The sequence below is a fragment of the Budorcas taxicolor genome, chromosome 8 (assembly GCF_023091745.1).
Source record: "Budorcas taxicolor isolate Tak-1 chromosome 8, Takin1.1, whole genome shotgun sequence".
NCBI classification, from domain to species: Eukaryota; Metazoa; Chordata; class Mammalia; order Artiodactyla; family Bovidae; genus Budorcas; species Budorcas taxicolor.
Genome location: NC_068917.1, coordinates 28,782,966 through 28,802,761, shown reverse-complemented (window position 1 = coordinate 28,802,761; position 19,796 = coordinate 28,782,966). Strand labels below are relative to the sequence as shown.

The following is a 19,796-nucleotide window of genomic DNA, read 5'->3' as shown; positions in this document are numbered from 1 at the left end:
TCAGCAAAAACTAAAAAGTCATAGTTTTAGTTCCACTAATAAGCATCTTATGTTTTCTGAGTGTCTTTCAGTGTAAAAAAAAAAATATCTACATTTGGCCATACATATCTCAGTCTAGGAGACTGGTGAAACTGTTAAGGCTGTCTGGGGGAAATTATGCAAGACATTGTTTGTGAGAAGATCAGAGAACCACCTTTTCAGATTTTTTTTTTTTTTTTTTTGGCACAGACTTCTGCTTTTCTCTCCAAGGCAGTAATGAAGGGGGCTTAAATTGGCAAGGGTTTTTTAAGCGAAAAATGCTCTCACTCATCACACTATCATGGTCACAGTCATTAGCAAACAAATCTGTTTTTTGCTGAAACTACATCCAGATTCTCCCTCCCCTCAAGGAATTCAGAGCAACAGTCCTAAGCAAATGCCCAAACTTGTATACCCCATGTTGCAGTTCTTGGTGAGTTCAAGTGGACTTTTTTTGTCCAGCTCCATTTAATTTGACAGCAAATTGCATAAGTCACCCCTGGCCATGGACCAAAGTATGAACAAAAGCTCAGAATTGAATCCTAATGCAACTGAAATCCTGAGACAAGAGAAATCTGTATCGTGAGTGGCAGTATATGCAGTGGACATGAAAAACCCAGTCACAATCACTTGGTGACTGATTAGTCCAGTGGCGATACAGCAGTTGTTACAGTACCATGGTGACTAGGAAGGCAACTCTGGAGTGACACAGCTTGGCTTGAGACCCTGGTTCTGTCACTTACTGGTTTGAGTAGCCTTTGGTGAATTACTTGTTCTCACTAAGCCTCAGTTTTCTCATCCTCTGAAGTAAGGATAATAGCTACGTACCTCATAGAGTTGTCATAAGGAATAAATGGTATAATACTTTTCAAGAGCTTAGTAGAGTGCCTGACACATGATAAGCACTCAATAAATATTAGTGGCTGCAGCTATTATGACTAAGATCACGGTTATGATAATGTTGATGTTACTTCAGAGAAACTCCTAAACTCACCAAAAAATCAGCTTTCTCTTCCATGAAAGGAGTTGGAACTCTAAAATTGTATACGGGGCTATAACGGTAGTCCTCTGTTATTGTTTTAGCAACAAGAGGCACAAATTCCTAGGAAATAGCTTCATGAAAGCAATTCATATTTATCAGATTTTTTTTAATAAGCATGACCCTGAGAAATTAAGATAATTAGCAACTCCTAAAATCCCAATGTGTCATTATCTAAAATCCCCACTTAACCACTTAACGATCTGTGAGACATTGCCATTTAATCTGCGTAGGGTTTATGCCTTGTCTATCTCCAAAAAGGGAGAACTCCATGTAAGAGCTAAGCAGTGGTTTATTCAGTAAGCAGTTAAAGTATAATGAAATGTTTTCCTAGTCACAAAGCTCTTGTTTTATTAAAATAGGTAAATTATCTAGAGAAGTGACAACTTCCTTCTTTTCTCTCAACCTCATTTAAATATACTACTTTAAGTAGCTAATGAATAAGCAATAAAAAAAATACCATTGTAAAATCTCATTTGCACTTTCATGCATTTATGATGAGATAAATAAAGCATAATTCTGTTGCTGTTTAGAGAGCATCGTCATACCCGTCCCAGGTTTATAGACCTCATACCCATCATGAGACAATCCAGACAATCAGCTCTAACTCATTTATTGGGACAATTCAGTTATTCCACCAAGCCAGCTCATCACTAATAATAATGATCATTTTGTATATGTAAAGTATAATTATTTATGCAGTTCTTTTAATTAACTTGTAAGTGAAGAGAACAGGTATTATCATCCTTCTCATTTTTACCTTCAATCTATCAGTTTGGCTTTACTGGCTTTACTAACTTTACTGAACTTCCCTAGGCCTTAGCTTTGCCATCTGTCAAATGAATATAGTATTTCTGTCATAGAGTAACTATAAGGAGCAAATAGGATGATGCATGTACAGCTCCTTGCAGGATGCCAAGCACTCAACAAAATTCAGTTATTGTTACTGAGAACCAGTCTATAAAATGGCTTCTTGCCAGTGTTACTTCTACTTGAAGTTTCTACAGTGCTTTCACATCCTTTATCTCTATTCAGTTTTACCTTTTCTAGGAGATCAGTAAGACAAAGATAATCATCTGTATTTACAGACAAAAAACTAAAGTCCAAAGAGGTTATGAGACCTGCTGCAAGTCAGGGTGGGCAAAGAAAAGCTGGATCATGAACCTATGTGCCTCTACATCTAGAGAACCTCCTGTATCACATGAACTCTGATCACCCGATTGCTGGTGTTGCATGATGCCTTCAGCAACCCATGAGATCTGGTTTAAACCCACTGTAGACCTCCACAGCCAGCACAACACTGCCAACCATATCAGTGCAAAACTTGGTACCCTGGGTCTTTGAATTGACCACATATGCCAATTAAGTAAGTCTCTTTCATGTCAGTGTAAATACTGATGTTTACTCAAACAATTAGCAAATCACTTAGGTCAGTATGAGAAGAGCTAAACAAAGTCCAGGGAAATATTAGTCCCATTTATTTAAAAGCATTTCTGAAATTCCATTCATTAATATCAAGAACATTTAACCATTGAAATATAGTTGTGAGGAAATTATGATATTTTGGATCAAAGGATCAAAAACTCTCCATTAGTTGGTCCTATAGCAAGAAATGAATATATATGTTTAAAATGTTTTCAAATCCTGGACAATGAAGCAGGGTTCTTTTGGTCTGGTTCTTAAAGATAAATGAATGTTGATAGGTACCATGTTACCATGTGGTAGGTACCATGTTGAAAAAAGTGTTTAACCTATTTATAGAATGTTCCTTGTTTTCTAGATCCTAATTTGCCTCTCTAAATGACAGGGATACCTGCAGTGTTTCATAAAGTAACCAAATTTCAAATAGGAGAGCTTTTGAGTTGAGTACCTAGTTTAGTGGTTTACAGTCTGTGAACCACAGAACTCTGAATTCTGTCCTCAGGAGCCAGTACAAATGGGACAGATAAGATAGAGTTCCATGAGATAGGTTTCCAGGCACTCGTTCTTCATCATAAAACTCCTGATTTCATACAATACTTAGATTTTGCAGAAGGCCAATGCAGAAGTCCAAATGTAATGCACTCAAAAGTCACTCAGAAAGAAAATTAACAGAGTAGAGAACAGAGCTTGCATCTCCCAATTCCTCAGGGGGCCCCTGTCCTCATTACGCCATGCTATTTTGCATTCTGCCACTCATGAGAAAGCAGATGCTTGAGTCTCTTCCAACTTTTTATTGCTTTTCTCCTCCCCCATTATAAACATTTGCTTGGGAAGAGATTGGTTTCTATTGCCGTATAGTTGTTGAGAGATTACTCTCTTCTGTGCCAGAACCGTTCACACCACCCACAATTTCATTCATCTTTTTTACTGAGTACCAATCCTGTGCCAAGTTCTGTGCTTGGTACCATGGCAAATTCAAGTCAACCAGAATCTGGACCACAACACTGCCCAGGGGAACTTGAGTTGTACAGTTACGAAACGGCGTGCTCTCTAAAAAGACACAAGAGACAAACAGGGAAGAGAAGGTTGTTTTTAAAACTGTCATGGCTGTTTCTGGGAGATGCCCAACAGAAGAGATGTAGAGTCTAGCCAAGCAGCTTAGAAGCACAATTGCCATTCAACTATCTTCCTCGGTCCCAGGCCACCCAATCACCCCTGCCTGCCAGGCCAGCCAAACCAGTCTCCAAAATAGTCTGCCCTTCACACAGATGGCAGAGCTAGCAAAAAACAAGGAGTGGGACCAGAGACGTGCGTCATCTTTAGTGCAGCTTGTTTAGGAGTTTCTTTAACCTTGTTCATTTGCTTTCTTTCACTCAGGATGGTAGTTGTATTGCTTGCTTTTATGTATGCACGTCAATGGCATGAATTCATTGGCTGATTATTTACTAATTGCCTCTGTGCAGAGAACTGTGTTAAAAGATAGAGTAAAGAACCAATATGGATTTTGTCCCATGGTGTTAAACTAAAGAAAATGTTTACATGGTTAAAAGTTAGTAGATAGTTAGAAGTGATGAGGGGAGCTTGTGTTATGGGTGTTTGAAAAAGGAAGAGAAAATTGTCTGGCTAGATGTTGAGAGGAAACATAAGGACAGGCTTTAGAAGAGGTAGCACTTGATTTCACCAGGTGTTATGGACATCACTGGGAAGTAAAGTATCTGTTGCTATGATGACAGTGAGCTGGATTGGAGCAGGCAGTGCCTGCAGGCAGAGAGAACTGTTAGGAGGATAATGCAAAGGGGGCTAGATTCCTGTCAGCGAGATACATTTGGCAGACATCACAACTGGAATAACTCAGTGTCTGTAGGGAACATGGGAAAGAGAGGAAGCAACGATGACCCACAGTACCCAGCCAGGGTGGATAGGAGAAGGGCAGTGTTCTGAACAGTAACAGTGATCACAGGAGAAGAGACACTTTGCAGGGGAAGAAAATGAATTGTCTGAAAATGGTGAGTTTGACAAACTGAGAGCACATCCAGCTGTCAGGATGTCAGAAATGAGGCTCTGCAGCCCCAGAGAAGAGGCAAGAGGTTGTGAGAGAGGCATTGAAAGGGAGTGTGGAAGCCATGAAAGTGGCTCCTTGCGATCCATTTCCAGAAGAACCCAGAACCTGGCAAATCAGATGCTCATAGAATTGATAGTTATATTAGGGCTTTTCTTGGAAAGAAAGATTTATCACAACAAGTAAATTTCACACCTGAGTAGTGTGAGCCTGAATATGGCTTGATTTTTAAAGTCAAGGATGTTGTTCTAAAATAGCTCCTAAGATGATTTCAGGACACAGACTCAATCATCTTTAAATGACATGTGGAAATTGAGATGACAGTCTCATTTCATCCATTTATATCATGCTTTCAAATGTTTCTGTCTTTTGCTTTCTCAGAGTTGAATTTTGTAATTTTGTTTTACTTAAATGTTCTAATTCCTGAAAATAGGGAAGCATAAAAAGGAAGAAAGGAAAAAAAAACAAACACGCTTAATCCAAACACCAGGAACTAACAACTGTTTTCAGTCCTTTTCTAATATATTTGTACATACATACATACACATATATATAGACTTTACAAAAATGATTATATAGACAATATATACATGAGTTTTCTTTATATAGTGGATTACATTGTCTATTCTATTTTGTACGGGATTTTTTTCATTTGACATTGCATTTGAACATTTTCCATGTCATTAAAAAATGGTTCAAAAGTCTTCATGTTATATACTGCATACTATTTCTATGAATTTGTCATGACAGGAAGCATTCTAGTGTCGTTGGACACGAGCTATGAGAGGATGACATGCGAGTCTTTCTTCTACTTATACCACATGAGTTCATGGTGACCCCTTCTTCATCCTCATCTTCTCTTCTTCCCGTCATGACCCCTGATTTGGGAGACTTTAGATGGAATCAGGCCACTGTCCTACATAGAAAGTACATGAGCAGTCAGAATGGTGAAGGCAATGGAGAATGAATCATTTCACCCCAAAACCAACTGTTCACTATATTTTCCATTGTGATCATTTTTTAAAAAGTTATTTTCACCTCCTTCCCCACCCCGTCATGTTCAGACACATGTCTGAATCCATACATATATATGCAGGCACACACATGCACATGCAAAGCAAGACTGAAGCATGGAAAGAAGAACTTCTTACAGTCCCTAAATGACGTTCTTTTTCATCATTCTTCAGTAGGTACACTTTGTCTAAGAAAGAGACAAAGTGCCTTAAGAGTAAGCAATAGAAAGTTGAGTTTAGGCAGCACTGCCTGGCCCTCTGTGACAGTGTGGTGAAAGGCCAGGGCCATGGCATAAACCCCAAGAGAGAGCGGAGCCCATGCACATGAACATGCATCAACAGGGCTGGACAGAGCACCATTGTTTTGATAATCTTTCTGTTTTCACAGGTGCCATGGAGTCATTTTATGAGTCTTCACCATGACCTATGCCATAGAAAGACAAATATAGCTATAGTTTTGCTGAATCCAGATTTAAAGCTTCTTGTTCAAACAGAAACATAATTTCTCAATCAGTCCAATGCGAAGCCCAACATCTTGAATTCTATAACTCCCTCTTTTTTCCCCTTCTTTTCTTCTAGCCTGTCTCCTTCAATATTACTACTTCCATTTTAAATATCATCAGCTGATAAATCAGTTGGCAGGGATCTACAACAGTTCATTCTAATATTCAGAATGACAAATCATAACTATAAATCTTTCCAGGAAAGAAGGCTGCCATATACATTTCTACATTTAGATCTCGATCTAGGCATGAGAGAAGATACTAGGGTTAGCGAAAATATAACTGCAAAGTCAGTCCTATGTAGTCCCTAATTATCTACTATCAGACCTAGGTTATTAGAAGAACTTTGGAAGGTTGGAATTCTATCAAAAACAGTTCTTTTCGAAAAAAAATTTTCCTTAATGATTAGGCAGAATTACTGGGAAGTGATCACATGATCCTAACAAAAGACAGGATTTACCTTTCATATCTGATTTCTTGTCAAAATAAGATCAAAATGAATAGGATGTTTCTGTATCTTGGAAAACCATGGAGAAAAGTTTAATGTTAATATTCATCCCATTCTTGTGTTCACTAAGAGTCTTGGGATTTTGAGCTTCTTCAAAAGGCATCATTCATTTTCATGAACATTGTTACTGAAGGGTAGTACACATACATGTACCATGAAAATTTAATCATATAAGTGAATACCTTTAGCCATTCAAATCAACTAAAGAAAACTTAGTCATGTGAGATAACTAAATTAGTTCTCCCATGTTTGTACTTCTTGAGAAATCTACATTTAAAGATTTGTTTCCCATTTTCTCTCAAACTTAACTTTCCCTTACCTTTTAGTAATTTCTCCAGGAACTACCCGTTTTATTACTCCATCTTTCCTCCTTATCTGTCGTGATGTCCAGCCAGTACTATTTTTTTTCTTTCTGTCCCATAGTACACCTAGCTCACTGTTTCTACCCCAAAGCTTAGGTTTGCTAGCCATATTAAAACCACATGCTATATCATTCTGTACCAGAGCATAAGGTCAAAGTGAGTCTTAATATGTCCATTTTTACATAAACATTTTACTGAATATGTATATATAAATATATACTCACCCATTCATCCCAGATTAGAATACATGAGTTCCTTGAGTTTTCAGAAGAGGAAGCTGCTATCATTTGTCAGTTGTAAAATAAGTGCTCACGACCTACCATGCTTTGCCCCAGCAGATACATGTCATCCACGGATTGAGCTCAGTCTCCCACTCTTGATAGAGAGTTTGTTTTATCTGAGATTCATGAGTCATAAATCTCCCACAAGTTAGGGGGCTCAGCAAGAAGAAAGTCTTGTCAATTGGAGGCTTTACTTGAAATCAGTGAGGTAGGTTCCTGTACTTTATTAGACTCCTAAAGGCCTCTGGGGACTTTCACATAATATCATATAATATATGATATTATATGAATATATAATATCATAATATCATATCTTGTGAATCCATTAATGGCACCCCACTCCATTACTCTTGCCTGGAAAATCCCATGGATGGAGGAGCCTGGTGGGCTGCAGTCCATGGGGTTGCTAAGAGTCGGACTCGACTGAGCAACTTCACTTTCGCTTTTCACTTTCATGCATTGGAGAAAGAAATGGCAACCCACTCCAGTGTTCCTGCCTGGAGAATCCCAGGGACGGGGGAGCCTGGTGGGCTGCCGTCTATGGGGTCGCACAAAGTCGGACACGACTGAAGTGACTTAGCAGCAGCAAAGGCCTCTGAGAACTTTCACATAATATCATATAATATATGATATTATATAAATATATAATATCATATCTTGTGAATCCATTAGCCATATAGCCTAAAATATCATTTCTTCTGGCTCCTTTAGTCTTTATCCTTAAATCTCACAGGTTTCCCAGGGCACCAGACATACTAACAACAGTCAAAACAATCACCACCACCACCAGTTAACACCATATCACATTTTATAGACCACCAAAAAATATGTTTCATCTTTATTATCTCATTTTAACTGCCCTACCTTTGTTTTGGTAGGGAACATGCTTTTGTTGATAGTTGCCTACTGTGTTCATTCATTCCCCTTCCCTTTTTAATATAACCAAGTTATATTAAAATCTCCAGATTTTACTCAGGTCCTTAGATCTGCCAAAAGTACATTACCTCTTTACTAATACACAGTACGTAGTATTGTCAGTCCCCAGGTACATACTCTTACATATAGCTCTCTCTTTCATCAGGAACAAGACAGTAACTATAAAATTGCTTGGTGAGCATCTGGAAGTAACATTAATAATGATCATAATGACCTCATAGGATGTATAATTGGGGCGATTAAAGAACATTTACAAGCTTATTGTGTCATAGTTAATGATGAGGTGCCAAGTTTTCTTGCCACCACCCTTTCCCCTGGTATTTCCTGCTTGGATCAGAGAACTAATTATAGTAAACGGTGCCCTGTCAAAGAACTTACCCCATCCTCAAAAGGATGCTAGCATAAAGATATTGAACTGTTTTAGTGTTGTTTTTTTAGAGACGATTTATTAATGTTATTTTGCATTTGTCTAAAAAACTGTTTAATGTAATCATTTAGTGTTTATTTTATTGTGTGTACCTTCTACTCAGAGGGTTGGCATTATTGTTCCTAACAGTGACGGATACAAGCAGATCATGCCCTATGACATCTACCATCCCCTTCCTCGGTACGTAACTCAATCATCCTGATGCTAGAATTAGTAACTCAGTCTTCTGCTTCTTATATATATACTAGATTTTGTGTTTTTCTGTAAAAAAATAAGATGGTAGATAGTATATTTTGCAATCCCTCCTGAACTTTGCTTTTGAATAACACTGGTCTGCTCAGACTGTAAGCTTGTCATTCAAAAACCGTTTTAAGATAGGATTGGATTACACATTGCAGTGGACACAGTAATTCACTCTGATTAGATACAGTGTATGGGTTTATGTTATGTCTTTCTTTCACTCCCTTTGTCCTTTTCTGTGTTTCCTCTGCAATAGGACCCTAGTCATTAAAGCACTGTTGCTAACTGTTAAACAAACACTGCCTGAATTATTATCCAAATACCGCAAATGTGAAATTCCAGATGTGGTATTACTCTGCATAGGGGCTTTGAATATCCTTCTTTTTGTTCCAGAGAAATTAATTAAATACAAAAAGGCAGTTTTTTCATATCCTTATTGTTCATAACATTTGGTAGGGGGGGGTGGGGGGGAGTTTTGTTATTTTCCAAAACAGAATATTCCAGGTACTGCATTGCTTTTTTAAAGTACAGTATTTTCTAAAACTAGAAAATATCATTAAAGTGACCGAGAAACTTTTCAAAGAACTTATCCTCTTTATTAATATATTTATAAGAAAACTGGAGAAGCTGAAAAACATGCTAGCTACTGAGCATATCGCCTGCCACCTTAGAAACAGCCCCCCAGAGAGCAGAAATTAGACTTGAGTTTGAAGCCACCTCTGTGCTATGCAAGACCTTTGCTCTCTTGTCCTCACTCACTGGGACTTCAGAGAGTCAGCTGCTGTTTAGAACCCAAGGTTTCAATCAGATCACAAATAGTTGGAAATAATCCATGGTGGTTTGCTCCATCTCAAACTAAGCAAAGCCCTCAAAATGATTGTATTTGGAACTGTAAAATAAAGCAAAGTTTGATTGAAAATCTTCAAATACTTTGAATTGAACTACAAAACGGGGACCTTGAGGTTTTTTAGTTCAGCTGCCCCGTGATGCTTCATTCTCCCACCCTTCACATCCACTCAGCACACATGTGTAAACACATATATTTACACAAATAGGCATAAATGTGTATTTACTGCAGATGCTTCCCTTGTAGCTCAGTTGATAAAGAATCTGCCTGCAATGCAGGAGACCCTGGTTCAATTCCTGGTTCAGGAAGGTCCTCTGGAGAAGGGAAAGTCTACCCACTCCAGTATTCTGGCCTGGAGAATTCCGTGGACTGTATAGTCCATGGGGTCACAAGGAGTCTGACACAACTGAGCAACTTTCACTCACTCACTGCAGATGCATTCCAATATAGGTATACATACATACATATATATATATACACACACATGTACATGGGCTTCCCTGGTGGCTCAGCAGTAAAGATTCTGCCTGCAATGCAGGAGACTGGGGTTTGATCCCTGGATCAGGAAGATCCTCTAAAGGAGGGCATGGCAACCCACTCCAGTATTCTTGCTTAGAGAATCCCATGGACAGAGGAACCTGGCAGGCTACACTTCATAGGGTCACAAAGAGTCAGATAAGACTGAGCAACTTAGCAGCAGCAGCAGCGTACACGTACACGCACACACGTATAAACCAATGCAAGTGTTATCCGGGTTCTACTTAAATACTTCCAGTAACTAGCATGAAACTTACTTTTCACCATTTTGATGGTGGTGTAAAGAAAGGGGGCACTTGGTTAATGCTATAGATAATTGTTTAGGGATTTTTTAAAAGTGTTTTTCACTGAGGAGTTACTTCATTCATCAGCTCCCTCCCTTTTTCCTATGTCTATATTGATAAAGACAATAAATGACTTAAGAATGCTACTGTTGTATCCTTTTGCTGGTTTGATCCAGAACCAAACGTGAAAAAAAAAAATGGAATGAAACAGAGAAATATAAATTTAACTGAACCAAGATTTCTTTGATTTCAACCCCCATATCTGTAAAGTAAGTATTCATAGGACACATGTATCTGGCTGTGCAAAGCCCATGTGATTTGAGATAAAGGCATAGTTGGGTGTCAGGGGTAAGAACATCAAGTTGATGTTTGTCCTGTAACGGTCCTCCTCAATTTCTTCCATGTCTATGATCTCTCCTGTTTATATTTCTCTGGTGTGACTAATGCCTGTCCTAGGTTAAACTTGATTTCTTATATATTCGGATGTCCCCCGAGTGCTTGAAGATGTATTCTCAATGGCAGACTGAGATGAACGCACTTGATGTTTGTTTGTACCCTGTCTTATGCACTTTGGCCTGTCCATGCATCACAATGGGAGAAGACAACTAGATGATAAACAGACTGTATTTATTAGCCCATGCACTTCTGTTATTAAATTAATTCTGAAGTTAGATATTCTGCTTTAGTGATAAAGCCTTAGTAAATGGAAGCTATTTCTATGGATATTTTTATGGATATTCTTCTTTCTTAAGAAGAATAAAGACTCAAAATGTTTCTCAGAGGGCAGCTACTTACTGATCGAGACTTTGTGTACTGAAATTATTTAAATGTGTTTAAGACCACAAGATACAAAACACAGTGAATGAATTTTTAATTGTTTTTTCTTGCTTTCAGTCTTTGACTATAATCATATCTGAATATAATTTAAGAACACAGTCTGATAAATTATCTTTAATTTATAATTAATATTTGCAATTTTTCCACATAATCATTAATTTTGAGAATTTCTTAAACTAAATACACAATGGACTTTAAAAATTAAAAGCCAAAGGAGTTAAAATATATGACCTCATCTGTTATTCTTCTAGGGCAAGATTCTTGGATATATATATATATATATATATATATATTTTTTTTTTTTTTTTTCCAAATACTTACCTGGTCCCTGTTTTGAGATATTCTAACTAATGTCCTCTCTGAGCTATTGTTATACTTTCTTTAAAGAACAAAGATGTTTTTCTTTGAAATTCCACATAATCCTATTATTATATAAGGATTTGCATTATAGTTTTTCACATATAGAACTATAGTTAATCCTGGAACCATACTATAAATGCCTGAAATAATATTCACATCATTTGTCTTTCCATGATCACTGACAATGAAAAGGATACTTATTACTGTTTATGAAATTACACCATGGATCAGGTCCAAGTGTTGAGACAGAAATTAATCATTGTCTCTTCAGAAGGGTCAACTTTAGGGATATTAGAGTACCAATTAGGAAATGTGTTCTTTTTATGGCACCTTAATGTTTTAAGAGATTAAATGCCCATTCAAAAGCATATTCCCAGTTCACTGTCAAATCGAGTCTAATGTGAATTGGTTCTTACATGTTCAGCTTAATTTTAGTCTGAATCAGACCTGTTATCCACTTCCAGCTCTCCAGAGATTTACATGGAGACAAATGAGAATTGGTCTCACCCTTTTGGAAGAGAAACTCTATAGAGCTTCTTCCTTCTATTGAAAGGGAACAGAGATTCTCCAAAGGACTAACCAGAGGGCCTCAGTTTCCCCATAATAACATTTTCTTCTGTGTCTCCTGGGGAAATATGCAGAGGAAAATATTGTATTTGGCAGCATGTTTGGGCTGTTGGCAGTGGAGATAACAGTTGTTGCCTAGACTTGAACAGTACAGAGAATTGTGGAGGAAAATTCTCTGTAAGTGGGAAACATATGTTATCCAGGCTCATGCAAAAGAGAAATCAGGCTCACAATGCACGTGAAATCCCATGTAAAGCATAGTTCACATCTCCATGGCATGCCTGTGCAGTGTTTTTAGATTTAGCTATTCAAGTGGATCAACTTGGTGACATTTTGTTTCTCTCTCATTAAAATGGTATCTCTCATAATTTTAAGAGAAATTCTTAGAGTGCCTTACCAGTCCTCATAAACAAGCAGACTAGATAGGCAAGAAAGAAAAACTAGCCCCTGCATTTCTGTTCTTACAAATTTGACATTCTCTAAACCTCCAAGAAGAATCAGGCAAAGATATCTCTCTGCCTCTGGCCTCAAATGCATCAAGCTGTGGAGAGAATTGAAAAATCAGTGAAATTCTCTTAAATGCTGTTGACAACATTGTTATTTTTCCCCTTACTTTACTGTATACGTAGATTCCAATGCCATGAGCTTTTGAACCAAAACCAAACTTTTCATAGTTCCAGGAGTTCTTGATTGGAGAAGTGCTAACTGTCAGTACCTCACCCCAGGAACTAGGGAACACATAGGTAACACCTATATTGACACTTTGGCTTCTTAATGATGATACAGTTTGAACATCAGAATTATACTGAATCCATGCAGTCCCAAAGTTGATGACCGTAGAACCAAGGGAGAAAGGGTGTTTAGTTTACCTTGATCTTTCATGAGCTCCTCATGTAAAAGTATCCAGAAGCTAAGTAATGAAGTATTGCGCTGAAAGTGAGAAGTATTAGCCCAAGTAAAAACTATTAGAATTAATTGATTAACCAAGTTTAGTCTTAAGATAGATATTTAGATACACAGATGTTGGATAGATGCAAATATATATTAATAAAATATAAAATAATATAAATATTATACATAAATATACACCCACACAAATACACATACAGAGAAAATATATATTGAAACTATAAGGAAAAGTACTGAACAGCCCTCTTTTGAGTAGGTGATGGACCCCACAGATAGCCTTGTAGACAGTTCTCAGAGTAATTTCTTACATTTGTGTAGAGCTTCAAGGTTGACAGAGCACTTTTGCCAGCATTGAATTCTCTCTGACTCAGCCGACTTTGGACAGTCGCTGGCTTTTGGTTCTCTAGAGCTTAGCCTCAGAACCTACTGCCCTGATGGGCACTGGGGAGGGAGCGGTGGGAAAGCTCACGGAGGAGGTCGGCAGTGTGCAGGTCTGCCCTGATGACTTCCCTTGCTTCTGTAGGTGGGAGGCCACCCCATGGACTGCGTGCTCCTCCTCATGTGGGGGGGGCATCCAGAGCCGGGCAGTTTCCTGTGTGGAGGAGGACATCCAGGGGCATGTCAGCTCAGCGGAAGAGTGGAAATGCATGTACACCCCTAAGATGCCCACCGTGCAGCCCTGCAACATTTTTGACTGCCCTAAATGGCTGGCACAGGAGTGGTCTCCGGTAACTGTGACTTCTTTCTTTGTTCATTAGGAGAGTAAGTCCATTCTTCCCTCTCCGCATCATCACCCCACCAGCTACTCTGTCCACCTCCCCACTTCTCCATCTGAGTGGTCTAGATGCCTACTTGTGTAGACCCTGGAGTAGGCTTACCCCAAATCAAGCACAGCCAAAAGTAAATGAGTAGGAAAACATATATATATATATATATGTATATGTATATTTAGCATGCATGCTTATACACACACATCTTTTTCTTCAAGTGACCAAGATACCACTATCACTCCCCATAATGTTCTCTTAAGTAAGAAGGGGAGGCAAGTGTCTGCCATGAGTAGCTGAGGCTGAATGAGCCTGAAGCTGTGTAAGCTGTTCTGATGGTTGAGCACCGCAGACCAAAAGTTTGATTTCATTTTTTGTTTCTTATATCTTTTCTATGTCCAAAAAAGTGTCTTCAGAGGATTAAGATGAAAACTATGTCTATTATTCATTGGGAAAAAAAGATGAAAATAGCAATGTAATTAGAATGGAGGTGAAGCAGGATTAACTAAAATGAAAATAGTCTGGACATTAGGAAAGACACTGCAGCAGCTTAAACATAAAACATTAACTGGGGTGGGGGGCGGGGGGGGCTCCTGGATTCTAGTGCCAAAAGGTGTGAAGTGGCAAAGGAGTGGAAAGGTGAGATGGAATGATGTGTCCTCAGCCACAGAGATGGCCACAGGTTACTCACATGGCCTTGTGGCTTTGTGCCTACAGATTAGAGCTGTGATGTCTCTTTCTATCTAGACTTGCTCCCAAGCATGTGGAACCAATTAGTTCCTTTCATCATTTTTCCATGCCACTGTTATCAGTTGAATCAGCCATGCTGCAATATAAATTAGCAATGATGGAAATTTTAAAAATTTAATGTCCATGTGGGAGCTGGCATTTTTCATACTTTAGTCCTAACAATCATTAGCAAAGTGACTGAATAAAATTAACATGCAGTCTTGGTAACCAAAAATTAGGCACACTCTATAATTTCTTTTCTCCTTCTCTTTGCTGCTTGGTTTGGGACTTTGCACACAGTGTGTGCTTAAGAATGGCTAACTGACTAATCCAAAGTGAAGAAATTACAAATGATTTAATGTTCAGCCGCCTTCACATCGAAATAGCCCAACAGAACAAAGATCCCATGACTAGTAAGAAGTGATATAAAGCCACCAGGAGCCCTTCTGTAAAAGCAGCCATTTAAAGAGTCTCAGGTGCGAAGTGAAGAACAGTAAACAAGGCTTTGCCTATGAATCTCCTTTCTTGCATTCTCCTTCCAGTGTACAGTGACGTGTGGCCAGGGCCTCAGGTACCGTGTGGTCCTCTGCATCGACCATCGGGAAGTGCACACCGGAGGCTGTAGCCCCAAAACCAAGCCCCACATAAAAGAGGAATGCATCATACCCACTCCCTGCTATAAACCCAAAGGTAACTTGATGGGGGCTCTGTAACCAGTCTTGTCATGGTCGTGTGTATTCACTGCTGTTTTCAATTCCTTGGAATACTTTTAAGTATCCCAAGTGTTCTTTATAACTATCCTTTGTAACTTAGACTCTACTAAATGGACTTAACTATTTCTAAAAGTCTTTGCAATAGTTTTGTTTGCAAATTGTTTTTAAGCACTATGTATTGATGTAATTCTCTCCTGAGTCAGAAAATTAATGGAAGACTGCTGCTGAAAAAAAAAAAATCAGATCTACTTGAAGCGAGATATTATAAAGATATTATAGAAGTATATGTGTGATTTACTATTCACATTGCTTTCTATTAAAAACAAGGCAGTAAGATTCATCAAATAGAAAAGAAAGAGGGCTTAAATCAATTAATCAATAAATGTGTGTGTGTATATATATATATATACACATACATAAATATATGTATGTATATCACTGAATCGCCTTGCTATATACTTGAAACTGATACAACTGAGGTGTAAATTAACTACACCTCAGTTTAAAAAAAAAAAAAAAGCAGTGAATCCAAACTGTCTACTTTGCTAACCATGAAATATACCATACTTCATACTAATAAAACAACAACAAAAAGTTGTTGCTTTTTATATTGAAAGCTTTAAAATTAAAAATTAACATGAAACTGGACTCCAGAATCATAATTTGAAAGAAAAATTGGAATCAATCTATCGATGTCTACAACCCACTGCCTTGCCTATTGTAAGTTTTCCACGAATATTATCTTCAGCTCTTGAGTATCATTAGCTTCCTCAAATACAGGAGGATCAGCGGCCACTGATACGGCTGGCAGAGTCAATTCAAAAAGACAGTAAAATATTACAAGCCTACTATTCATGCTAAGCTGAATGCTCATTATTGAAAAACAGGGATGGTTCAAGCTGTCATAGACACCTTCATTGACTGAGTTCCTTTATCTTGGAGAGGTGAGCTAATTATAAAACTATGTATGTATATTTGGAACCATTTGCTGGGTTCAGAATGTTAGCAAATCCTTTTGGCTTGGGCAGTTTTACATTTCTCACTGGCTTTGTTTTCTAAATGGTTGTTGCACATAGAGGATTAAAAGTGATGCCCCAGCTTAAAATAATGCATTTTTTATTTGTTCGTCTTTACCCAGCCACTTCAGAGAAAGAAAAGCAGTTTGTGGGTAACTGTCAGGAGTAAAATCTGCATTTTCACAACTAGGTAGTGAGTCTGGCTCTCTAAACATCATTAAAATGCCATGTAATTCCATGATATATGCATATATAGACATATTTCTTTCATCTTTATAATTATATGTTATAAAATGGTGATAGAGCCTCACTGGCTCATACTATAAAGGCAAATATGCCTATAAATGACTCTAATAAATATGTCAGAATGCAAATCTTGGCAGTTATTTATGTAGGAGCACTTATAACCTCCCTCTTTATTTTTCTCCTCCACAGTTTTCTTTTTTTTTTCCAGGAAGTTGTTAGGAAGCTTATTTTGAGTTGTTTGACCAAAGCTAGATAAATATTTGAAGCAAGCCAAATTATGGTTTGTGGACCCCCAGTTCCTCATATTCCAATTGTCAGTGAACCTCTGGTGGATACTGCAGGAGTCAGGTGTCTAAAGAAACATTTTGAGAATTTCAGAGTGGCAGTTTTCTTTGTTTTTTACAGTATGGTATAGATCACACTTAGCCAAAAAGAAAAAGAAAAACAAGTTAGAATTTATGAAAATATCACAATGTAATCCACTGTATTTTGTTTTAAAAGATAAATAGTGCTCTATCTTTTCAAGAGGAAATAGTGAAAAGATACTCTGATGATACTTTATATACGTATTGAGCTCCTAGAGTTATAACTTTCATAATAAAAAGACTTTACTCTTCAACATAATAAAGGGCACTCATATACAGAAATTAACCTGAAAACCTATTATTTATAGTTACCAACATCATAACTTTTAGGTAGTACAAAGTTGAGAACTGGGGAGGAGAAAATAGCATTTCCTTGAAATCCTAAACTGGTTCTAACCTCTTCTTTTTTGTCTCTATGCGCTGAATTCTCAGAAAAGCTTCCGGTTGAGGCCAAGCTGCCATGGTACAAACAAGCCCAAGAATTCGAAGAAGGAGCTGCTGTGTCAGAAGAGCCTTCGTAAGTTTTCAACCATGAGTTGTTTGACTTTGGATGCTGATTGGTTTAAAGAAAGAGGTACCTCACCCAGGCTTTCATAGGATCTGAACTCAGTATACTGCTCTTACCAAGGGTAGAGTGAGGCTTTGGGGCTGTCACATTGGAGATTTATCAAAGTGTTTCTCAAACATGACTGCTCTCTAAATCTTTTGAGTTATGAAAATGAAAATGTAGTGCCTACCCTCTTCTCCAAAATCTGACCTTGTCTTTTCTCTTGCCATGAGGCTGAAGGTAAGAAAGTCCAGGCTGCCTCTGGTGATGTAGCATAGATTTGCTGTGGAAGCCTAGGCATCTTTTTACACTCCTTATCTCCCAGCTTTGCAGTATAGCCACTCACAAAAATGAAAGGGTAAGTGAGATATATCTGAAAGCAAAGGAAACTCATTAGCTTTTCTTTCCCCTTTCTTGCTGGATCGGTAGTAGATGGATACCAGGTCTCTGCCCCACTTGCTCATGGTCACACAACTGCTGAGTTTAATCAGGGCCGTGAAATCTGTAAGACCACTAGATGCTTCACAAGAGAAAACAAGGAATAGAGACAGATTGATCGATCAAATAACTGCATACTGATCTACTAGAATACACTGATAGGCCTCTCTGCTGCGTCATTTTTAAACATTTGGGAAAGCACTTTATTGATGAATTTCATCTATGTCCAAAGCAATTTCTCCAACTGATGATTATCTAGTTTATTTAATACAAGCATTAGACTCAGTACTATGCATTAATACATATGACATGTTATGTGAGCTTCCAAGAGCTCACAGTATAGCGTTCAGGATACAAAATGGTTTCCAAATATAGTTGTTCAGTTGCTAAGTCATGTCTGACTCTGCCACCCCATGGACTTCAGCATGCAAGGCTTCCCTATCCTCACTGTCTCCCTGAGTTTGCTCAAACTCACGTCCATTAAGTCAATGATGCCGTCCAACCATCTCATTCTCTGTCACCAGCTTCTCTTCTTGCCTTCAATCTTTCCCAGGATCAGGGTCTTTCCCAAAGAGTTGGCTCTTCGCATTTAGTAGGCTTTACTAAATTTTGCTAAATATATAAATTAACGTTGTAATCTATATGTCTAAAAGCAATTTAGAATCTCCTCTGAGTCATCTTGTTTGAATCAAAATCTGATATATTGTTTGCCAGAATACAAATTGTGTTCTGAATCACACCCTAAACATCAAGAGATTGAAAAAGAAATCCAAAATACAAATTGGTACAATGACCAAAGTTCAATTTGTAAAGAAATGGTACTTAGTCACTTGTTTCACAGAAAAATGGTTTATATATGAGCAAACACATTTCTTAAAAGATAAGAAGCAAAACTTAGGTTATTTCTGTGTTATAAGTTGCGGCAGCTTTTTTTTTTTTTTTTTTTTTCTGCTTCTTTGAGGAAACGCTTTAAGAAAAATCAACTAACCACTACAGAACTTTGGAGGAAAGTCAGAGGTTAAACATTACAGTGCAACTTTTATGTGACTATATAAAAGCTTAAAACTTTTTGTTTCTCTCCTGCCAGTACCTGGCTTGACAGGCCTTCTTGTTCCTGGAGAGGAAGGAAGCAGTTCATTTTAGAGGGATATTAACTCTTGAATCCACTAAGGTCCTATTTGAGACAGAAAGATGCCGTATAATTGGAGCTAGTCACTCCTTATATGTATTCTTAGGTTACTATACAGTTAAAGCCAGTTATTTATTTTACCTAAATAAACTCTGCTCTCCTGTACATTATATTCTGTCATGTGGTCTAAAGCATAATTATGTATGTAATATTGCATTATGATCAATGTTAAATAATATAGCAAAGTTTAAATTAGATCAAAACATCTTATACCAATAATTAGACACATTTCCCATTACTAGATACTTCTTAAACAAAAGCTATAACTACATTTTAATGCTTCTGCAAAAGCATTACATAGACCACAACATTATATATCCATATTTTGTAATGAGTGTTTTCCACTAAACTTCTGATTAAGATGCATTATGCTTAACTTTAATCCTAACAAATCCCTAAACTAGTTAAACACATAATTTTAACCATTGAAACTATAGCCATATATTAGATTATTAAATTTTACTCTTGGTGTAATGGAATTGCCATCTTGGCATGATTAATCTGAATTGAAGTAGATTGTAATTAGAGTGCTAGTGCTGGGTAACGGAAGTGTGTACTATAAATATTATGCTCAGAACAATAATTACTTTTATACCAAAATGAAATACATGACAGCTGTAGAATGCTGTAATGAAAG

General features: G+C 37.6%; 1 protein-coding gene across 1 annotated transcript in view; it reads left to right on the top strand.

The window, feature by feature from the left end:
- The window catches only part of ADAMTSL1 (ADAMTS like 1), a 1,100,541-nt gene that overhangs the window by 828,307 nt on the left and 252,438 nt on the right, over positions 1-19,796 (top strand). Inside the window, exons 11-14 of the mRNA XM_052645042.1 lie at positions 8,698-8,748; positions 13,673-13,877; positions 15,188-15,335; positions 17,418-17,502. Coding sequence (XP_052501002.1) covers positions 8,698-8,748; positions 13,673-13,877; positions 15,188-15,335; positions 17,418-17,502 — 489 coding nt within the window. The remainder of the gene's footprint in view (positions 1-8,697; positions 8,749-13,672; positions 13,878-15,187; positions 15,336-17,417; positions 17,503-19,796) is intronic.